A 10044-nucleotide genomic window follows, 5' to 3' on the forward strand; every position below is an offset into this window, starting at 1 on the left:
TAACTAAGAGACTGGAAAAATGAGAAAATCAATACAAGAAATAAGGCATATTAAATGTTGCAAGGGAGAAAAGTTGATTCACTAATAAAGGCAGGCCTATTAGAATAGCAGCTGATTATTTAACAAAAAAAAAAAAATTAAAGCCAGGAGGACCTAGAAAGATGTACTCCAAGTCCTGAAAGATCACAACTGTCAAAACAGATTATTGTACCCAGCAAAGTTATCTATAAATTGAAGGAGAGTCAAACACTTTATATAATAAGAGCAGGTTAAAGAATTTATGACTACAAAGCCAGCTCTACAGGGAATACTGGAAAAACATTTCAGACTAAACACATTCAAAGGAACCCCACAGATAAATAAATCATCATGGAGTAGGACTTGGGAAAATGAGGGGATCATAAAAGGCTTAACCAAAATGAAGAATACAAAGAAAATGCTTATGAAAATCTTTAATCTCCCAACCCAAGGAACAACAGCACAAATGTAACTGAAGTGACATGGAGTATAAAGGTTTAAGTGGAAATGGGTAGACTGACTGTAAGAGATAGGATAGCCCAAAATCAGAATATGCAATAAGGCCTTACAGAACAGGAAGTTTTCATCTACTAGAGATGTCAGAGAAGCTACCTGTGAAGTCTCATCAACATAACTGCCTAAGAAAAACCTAAACAAGGACAACACATGTGGATATTGCAACATGAAATAGAATTTCTGAGACAAAGAACCACAGGCATCTAAAGGATACTGAGATTAAAAGAAATAGTCTTCCCTAAGGAAGAGCCCCTCAATTGGTTATCTATATCATTTATATGAAACTAAAGAAAAAGGGCCATGAATTTTGAGAGAGAGCTAGGCAGGGGATAAATACATTTAAGGGAGAGAAGGGGGAATGTGATAGTTATATTTAATTAGTTTAATTTTAGAAAATAAAATATAAAGTGCATTGCATAAGTGTATAAAACTTTCAAAGAAGATATAAAAATACTATTTTTTTAAAGAAATACATTTATAAGGACTGTATCGCAAATGGCAAGGTGGGCTCCCAGTGTTCTCGGAACTTTTTAAAGTCACTCTGTGTACCCGTCCTGTCTAAACAATGCTCATTTAAAATTTTATAACTTTTATTGACTTATTTGTGTGCAAAGGGGTTAGGGTGGGATATATATGCCAGAGCTCACATGTGGAGGTCAGAGGGCAACTGGCACAAATCCGTTCTTTTTATTATGTGGGTTTCAGGAATTGCCCTCAGGACAACAAGCTCATCAGAAAATGCCTTTACCCACAGAGACATCTTGCCAGTTTTAAACATTGTTCTTAATCCTGAAATCTTGATTGTCTTTTGGGAGTCTGGTATTTTGACATATGACAATTAGAGAATATCTACTTGGAAAAGTATCAGTAAAAGTCCTGGATACTTTCTAGACTGGGATTATTTGAGCATAAGATCATTGCAAAGATCGCTGAGTGTTTGTTGATGAAAGAAGAACATATCCTGTGTAACTTCTTAGAGAGAAGGAGAAAGGCAGCACGGGAGGTAGGGAGGGAGGCAGAGGGAAAGGGAGAGAGACAGAACATGAAGGCCTGTACACAAATTCTTCTACATTCTCCTTGTGACTTTGTCTTTTGTGGTCTACATTAAGTTTTAATCTTGTGCGCTGAGTCTTGGGAGCCTTTCATGTGAATCATCAGATGTAAGGGTAATTGTGGAAACCTTTGCCAGCAACGATTTTTGTAAGCATGTCACAGCAATTCCGTGAGTACTATAAATGGCATTGTGTGTTTAATATGCTTCATTACAGAATTATTAAATGACTTGCATTTGGCACATGTACTGAAGGGATAAATAAAATGCTTCATTACAATGTGTGTTTCAGTAACTTGGGAGCAAACATTTTATATAATAAGAAACTCTCGAAGGAAAGCAGAAAGGCAGCAAATGCACAAAATAGAAACAATGATGCACTTTTAAATCAAATGAAGCACAACTGTCATTGTTCCATCAGCCTTTGGGCACAATTATTCTTTGTTCTGAGAATTGTGAGAAATAATGTAAGAAGCCATGCAAAGATTTGCTGTGAACATGAAAAACGAGCTGTGGAAAGATAAAATGGAAAGAAATAGAGAGGGGTCATGTTATTAATGAATGTCATCTTTCAAAACTGAAAAAAAAAAACATGACCTGTGTCACAATATTGATGTGCTTTGCAGCTTTTCGTTTTAACTGCTAAGTAGCCACTGAATGTTTAGCCAGTTTAAAAAAAAAAAAAGAAGGGAAAAATTCCACATGTGTGTTTTGAATTTTAATTGAAAGCAAAACAAGAAAGCAGAGTATTCACAGAGATCACCACATTCAAGACATCTGCTCTTACCATGAGATCAAATTAAAAAGCAAGTGCAATAAACAATGTCCCAAAGAGATACTGTTACATAATAAAATGATAGAAAGCAATAATCCCCTGAACATCTTCTTTGTAACATCCATTTAAGCAATGTGACTTGCTTGTGAAAGCATAAGCTGCAATGTTGTGACAGTTAAACAAACACATTTCATGTTATTTCCCAGTGTTTCCAGAAAATCATTTAAGAGAATTGTTTTGAGAGAGGGAGAGGGAGAGGGAAAGGGAAAGGGAGAGGAAGAGGAAGGGAGAGGGAGGGGGAAGGGGAGGGAAGAGGGGGAGGAGGGAGGGAGGGAGAGAGGGGGAGGAGAGAGGGGAGGGAGAAGGAGAGGGAGAGTATGTGTGTGTGTGTGTGTGTGTGTGTGTTAATCTATTGAGACTGAGACTACAGTTTTTGTTACCTTTCTCCAAGACTGTTGTGACATCTCTACATCCTTGGTGTGTGTCCAACCCCCAGATTTTTAAACATCCCATCAACTTTTTTTCTTTTGTAAACTAAGGGAGTTCTTAACTTAATAGAATTTAAAGACTGTCCTTAAAGGGAAATGAGGTTTGAAAGAAAATGGTAATAATACAGGATTGGAAGAAGAAAGAAAATATGAATGATGAATAGTTTGAGAAATACAGGTATTTATCCTAAATAATTGTCAACATATTCCTATGAAGATAATCTGTCATTAAAAGAGAGATGATTTGGGGGCTGGTCATATTGACACACAACTTTAATTGTAGCACTAGGGAGGCAGAGGCAGGAGGATCTCTGTGACTGCAAAGCCAACCTGACCTACATAGTGAGTCTCTGGACACCCAGGTGCTACATATTCAGACCATGTTTCACAGAAAGTTAATTTTGATATGGTTTTGTTTTTGTTGTTGTTGTTGTTGTTGTTGTTGTTGTTGTTGTTGTTTTTAGTTAGGAGCATTGTGCGATGGTCTCAGACTAGTCCAAATATGATGTTGGAACATTTCAATATTCAGTTCTTTTTCATTGAGCTGTGCTAATTTGTGATTCAGCAGTTAGCTATCAAATTGAAGAACATATATAGAAAGAATTTGTTAAACTCTTCCTTTTTTTCTTAGTGTCACCTCAATTTCCAATTCCCTTTGCTTTTCAGAAATATGTACTGTGGGTCTTTAGAGCAGAATGGGTTTTATATCAGAATTCTAGCTACATGGTGTATGGCTTCTTTCAGTATACCATTAAGCTACAAAATTAACTCTTGCATTCTGATGCTTCTTTTGGTCTCTTTTTGCCTTCAGCATTTACATGTTTTTATTTATTCTTCTATGTCTCTAAGTCACAATTTGGGATTATTTACCCACTTTTGAATTATTTACTCTGTTGGAAATAAACAAATTATACAAATTCTACAGCTCAATATAATTTACCATATTACAACTTTAAGTGAATCTTGTAAACAAATCTAAGGGTTTCTATGTATTTTTGCTTATGGGATGTTATAATAAAACAATTTAAACAATCTCACCGATAAAGATGAATTTTATTTAAAGATAATAAAGCAGTTTATTTTCTGACTTTGCAAAGTTGGGTGTCGGCCTACAATGGCAGGTGTATGCTCATTGAGGCAGAAAAAAATCTCAATAATCACGAACACTGTCCTTTCCATGTTATCAGAGTAACCATGGGGGAATGTGCTTATCTTTCTCTCTATTGATTATGTTTGCCATTTTCTTTCCAAAATTCGGTGCCTGAATATACTCTATCTCTGTGTTGGCTAGCATTATGTCAACTTCATATACAAACTAGAGATATACGAATTTCCTCCCCAACTTTGTGTTTTGGTCATGATGTTTCATTGTAGCAATTGTAACACTAAGACAGAAGTTGGTACCAGTGGAGTAGTATTTTACTGTGCTATATCTTACCATGCTGTTTGAAAAGGATTATGGAAGAACTTTAGAAGTTTGTGCTGGAGAAGTCATTGAGTGTTGAGAGCTCAGTGGGGTGTTCTGTGGGAGGATGAGGCCTGACTTGTGAAATTCCAGAGGGAAATTTAAAGATTCTATTAGGCTGTTTGCTATTTTCGTTTAAGATTTTGTCATTCTGGTTATGTGAGGCTGAAGAATCAACTGTAGTTAACAAGTTAGCAGAACTACTAAAGTGAAACCTTTGCTTTGCTTGGATATTTAATGCTGGTTATCTGGAGCTGAGAAATTATTGGTGAATATGAAGTGCCCAAAATCATTGGCATGAAGTCCTCTGGGAAGTGTTTCCTGGGAGTCAGTACATAGAAGCTGTGTTACTGACATGGCTAAGATTTTACTTTGTGCTGGCAGATAAACTTGGTAGGTTCTCACCTACGTGGTACTGGTTTTGAAGGTGTGAAGCAGTCTTGGAGAGCAGCTGAGGCTTGGGCACTATGAGAAGCAAGAGAGGCTATCAGTGAAGGTTCTACCTCAGTAGCAGTTGAAGGCCCAAGACTGAAGAGGTCATGAGAGAAGTCGAGGCTTGGCACCATGAAGAAAGCCTTTTGGTAAAAGTGCAGTCCAGCTGTAGCACAAAACTCCAGAATTTTGGAAATTCCAGTAGAATTGAAAGAGCTGAAGGGCCTTGTAACCCCCTAAGAACATCAGTGCCAACCAACTAGAGCTTCCAGGGACTAAACCACCATCCAAAGACTATAAATGGACTGACCCATGGCTCCAACTGCATAGGTAGCAGAGGATGGCCTTGTTGGGCAACAGTGGAAGAAGAAGCCCTTGGTCCTGCCAAGGTTGGACCCCCAGTGCAGGGGAATGTCATGGGGTGGTGGTAAGGGGGTGAATGGGGGGAAACCACCCTTATGAGGGAGGGTGAGGGGAAGGAGAATAGGGGGCTTATGGACAGGAAACTATGAAAGGGATTAACATTTGAAATATAAATAAAGAAATACATTCAATTAACAAAAAGGAAAAAAAAGATCACTAAGAATAGGAGCAACAGTGGAGTGGAGCCTGCTGGTGCCTAAAAACAAGTTGTGTGTGCTGCAGAAGGCGGAGCTGGACAAGTGACTCAAGCTCCCTGGAGGAGCCCAGAAGACTGTGAGTGAATCCAAGACAGTTGAACATTGAGTTATTTACACTGTAGGAGTTTAGTTTTGCTTGATTCAGATTATGACTGTGCCCTGGCATCCCTCTTAAAGAAGATATTTAATTTACTTTTGACTTTTACAGGAACCCACAGCTGAAAAACTTTAACTCTTAAAAGATTTTGTAATTTTAAAGAGATTAGATATTTTAAAGAGAGTGAAATTTTAATTTGCTTGAATATGTAAAGACTGTGGAACTTTTAAACTATATTTTTAAAGTGATATTCATCACTTTAAAATTTTTGGCTTAATCTTTTTTTTAAAAAGACCTGTGTGCATGGGGTGTGTGTGTGTGTGTGTGTGTGTGTGTGTGTGTGTGTGTGTGTGTGTTGGACAAGAGGTCAGTTGTGCTAACTAGTCTTATTTCAACTTAATACACAAAGTAGAGATGTCAGAAAGGAGGAAACCTTAATTGAGGAAATGCTTCCATAAGGTCTGGTTGTAAGGCATTTTCTTAATTAATGAATGATATGGGAGTTATAGCCCATTTTGGGTGGTGTCACCCTTGGCTGCTAGTCCTGGATTCTATAAGAAAGCAGGCTGAGCAAGCAATGGAGAGCAAGCAAGTATGTTGCATCCCTCTAAGGGCTCTGCATCAGCTTTTGCCTCCAGATTCCTGCCCTGTTTGAGTCTCTTTCCTCACTTCATTCAATGATGAACAGTAACGTGGAAATGTAAGCCAAATAAACTTTTTTGTGTTCAACATGCTTTTTGGTCATGGTGATTTGTGGTGGTAATAGTAACCCTAACTAAGACAATGTCTTATGAATTTCTACTGTTTTCCAGATTCATGACCTCATATGCAAGATTGGCTGTTAGTAATTTTTCAATCTAAATTTAAGATTAAATAAGGTTACTAGTATAACTACACATAGCCAAACTAGCAGACATTAGCAGAAGTTAAGTAGTTTTCATTCATCTGTACCCTGAAGAGGCTCAAGGAACCTTTGAAAATGATCCATCAAATATTATTTCTAACAGTTATCTTTTTCAATTAAGTATGTTTTTCTATTTAGGAATGACAATAAAGAAAAATGTAAAATTAGGCCCAATTTTATGATTGAATCATAAGCTGAGTAAGACATTGTTGCAAAGGCTCAAGAACTTTCAGAAAATCATCAATGAATTTATAGGAGAGTATGGATGAGACGAGGAAAGAAAGCAAACAGGGAAGGTAAGAACAAAGCATGGCAAGACGGAAAGTAAATTACAGAAGGTTTTTTGTAAAATTTTATATAAATATTTTTAAAGAAGTGGACCATATATGGTACAAGGTCTAAAATTCAATTTGAAAAACTATATATTACCAAACATATAAAATCATTTGCCAAAAAGACACCTGTTTAATTTCTTGGTTGGGTGTTCTCGGTACCTTGTTTAAAATATCAACTTCATGGGGACTGGAGAGTTTAACGCACTTGTTTCTCTGCTCTTGCAGATGTCCTACATGGTGGTTCTCAATCATCCATAACTACAGTTCCAGGTGATCCGATGACCTGTTCTGGCCTCCTTGGGTACCTGTCATGCACATGGTGCACATACATACATGCAGCCTAAATACTCCTACACGTAAAATAAATATTTCTAAAAGTATTTTAAATATCAACTTTATGGTAAAGATACTTAGCAGATATGAGTAAATTAAAGATTATGATGGAATTTAAATGTAATCTAAAATGATTATTATAGAAGGAATGCAAAATATACAAAAACCACTAAAAACAAAATAGTAAATCAGCAAACAACCCAGTCAATTGAAAGGTAGAAGTTTTAAGGTTGCCCCCCTTCCCCCCGGGACAAAGGTTCAGAGTAGAAGAAAAAAACTGGTTAGGCCCTGGAATTGTATGTTCCAGGAAGCTTCTCCTAGGACCATAGAATGGGTAATTACCTCGGCCAGTTTGACAACTCTCTCCCAGGAACTAGCTAACCATAAAGTTAGGTTAAAATCTTAAAGAACAACCTTGAGAAGCAGGAAGCTTCTCCCAGGAACTAGCGAACCATAAAGTTAAACAATCTTGAGAAACAGGAAGCTTCTCCTTGTGATTTTTCACTGGTATTCTTGACATTTTCCAATGACACCCTCCCTACCCCCTTGGGTTGTGGTTTCTTCCTTTAAATTCCCCTTCTCTTAGCTACTGGTGGTCAAACTCCACTGCCCCTACGTGGAATATGAGTCTTGACTCCAGTGCACTGGTTCCTATTGATAAACCTCACGTGATTACAGCAAGGATGGTCTTGTGTGAGTTCTTGGGGTTGCGTCATCCCAAAACTTGAGTGAGGGTCTCCCCCACCCAGGGTTTTTCACAATAAATGAACTAAGGAACTGAACAGATTGAATAAGAAATATAAATAGCCAATAATTACTTATGAAAGTGTTCAACATCTTTACCTGTCATAGAAATGTAAATTAAACTACTTTGAGATTCAATTTCAGGTCTATCAAAACGATTGCCATTAAGAAAATAAATGAGAAGTTGGAAAAACAGTGTATATGATAATACATTGTACAGCTTTCAGAAATTTAAAACATAAATTAATTTAAAAAACAAGGGGTTAGGGAGATGACTCACCTGTTGGGAACATTGGTAGTTATTCCAAATGACCTGGATTCAATTCCCAGCACACACATGGCATCTCACAACTGTTTGCAGCTCCACTTCTAGGGAATATGACTCCCTCACACATGCAGGCAAAATACCAATGCACATAATTTTTTTAAAGAAAATTTAAAATACATTGCATAACATTCTCAAAGAATTAATAAAACTATTTTTAAAAAGAAAATAAAGGACAAAAAATGTGCTGGTGAGTGTTGGTGGGAGTATAAACTGGTAAAGACACTATGGAAATAAAGGGAGTGGTTTCTCAAAAATCTAAAATCAGAACTACCACATGACCCATCTACATCACCCAAAGGATTCCTTATCCAACCACAGCAATATTAGTTTCTCATGTTTAATTTATTACCGTTCACAGCAGTGATGAAAATACTAGTTTATCAAGTTTATCACAGTAGTGAGGAATTGGGATCAGTCCTGATGTCTGTCTAGCATTAAATGAATAATTATGGTACATGTACATAATGTATTTTAAAATGCATTTTTATTCACTTTGTTTTCTTTTGTCTGATATTATTATTATTATTATTATTATTATTATTAATTTTTACAGTTCAGTCTTATTCTCCCAGTCTGCTTTCCAACTGTTCCTCATCTTATTCCTCCTCCCCTGTCTCCAAGAGGGTGTCCCCAACCCCTTATCCCAACCCATCCCACCCCATCCCACCCCATTCCACTCCATCCCACCAGGACTCACCACTCTCTGAGACCTCAAGTCACTTGAGGGGTTAGAAGACCCTTCTCTCACTGAGGCCAGACAGTCCTCTGCTGTATATGTAATGGGTGCTTCATATCTGCCTGGTCCAGTGCCTGAGAGATTTCAGGTGTCCAGGTTAGTTGAGACTCCTGGAATTTCTATGGTGCCACCCTCTTCCTCAGCTTCTTCCAGCCTTCCCCTAATGGTCCCTGACTTCAGCCCATTGGTTAGGTTTAAGTATTAGCATCTGTCTCAGTCATCTGACTGTTGGGCCTCTTGGAGGATAGCTATGCTAGGCTCCTGTCTTAAGCCCACCACTGAATTAGTACCTCTCTCTGTAAACCCACCATCCACCAGTAAAAGTATCAGGCCTTGATGCTTCCCCTTAAGCTTTCCATCAGTCTCTTGTCCCTGCAGTTCTTCCTTTGTCTCTGCAGTTCTTTCTATTATTTTTTGACTGTGGGATGGCACTTGATGTCCCCTCCACTCCTCTACTACTGGAGATGGACTCCACAAGTTCCCTCTCCCAGTGGACATTGAGTACTACTGAAAGTTCTCTCTCCCAGTGGACATTGAGTACTGAGAGTCTCTCACCTCCCCAGGTCTCTGGTATATTATACCCCCTCCCCAGCCTCCCGACGTTGCCTGTTTTCATACTTTCTCCTGGCCCTCAGGCCTTCACCCCTGCCCATCCTCCCCCAAGAGGGCTTCACTCCTGCCCTCCTCCCCCGACCAATACCTGATCACGTTCCCTTTGTCCACTCTCCTTCATCCACACATACCCCAACTTGTGAGGGTTCAGCAGAGACCTGTGGAGGGGGTGAAAGAATAGGGGACAGGAGGAGCAAAGAAGGAGAGCAAGTTGTTGTCTGATCAAACTCTCTAACATTCCTGAAATATTCCTGAGAACATTCCTGAAACAGAGGATATATAAGTGGACTTTACATTCCTAAAACATTCCTGAGAACTCCTGAGACATTCCTGAGAACATTCCTGAAACAGAGGGTGTATGAGTGGGCTTGGCTCCTGGCACACTCAGGTACTTCCTTCCCTCTACCCCACCCCACCTCCGAAATTCCTTTCTTCTCCCTCCCAAGTGGGATTGAAGCAACCTCCCTTGGGCCCTTAGGCTTGTTTGTTAACCTTGAGTTCTGTGGATTGTATCTTTGAGTGTTCTGCAACATATACATCTGGAAAAGAAAAGATTATTTAAGGTAGAGATGAATAAGCTATAATATACT

At 38.4% G+C, this 10044-nt stretch overlaps 1 protein-coding gene across 1 annotated transcript in view; it reads left to right on the forward strand.

Moving 5' to 3' along the window:
• LOC116887839 (steryl-sulfatase-like) overlaps positions 1-1376 on the forward strand; it is a 7495-nt gene extending 6119 nt beyond the window's left edge. Inside the window, 1 exon segment of the mRNA XM_032889349.1 lies at positions 1240-1376. Within this exon segment, the coding sequence (XP_032745240.1) occupies positions 1240-1376 (137 nt within the window).
• The last annotated feature ends 8668 nt before the right edge of the window (positions 1377-10044 follow it).

The sequence above is a fragment of the Rattus rattus genome, chromosome X (genome assembly GCF_011064425.1).
Source record: "Rattus rattus isolate New Zealand chromosome X, Rrattus_CSIRO_v1, whole genome shotgun sequence".
NCBI classification, from domain to species: domain Eukaryota; kingdom Metazoa; phylum Chordata; class Mammalia; order Rodentia; family Muridae; genus Rattus; species Rattus rattus.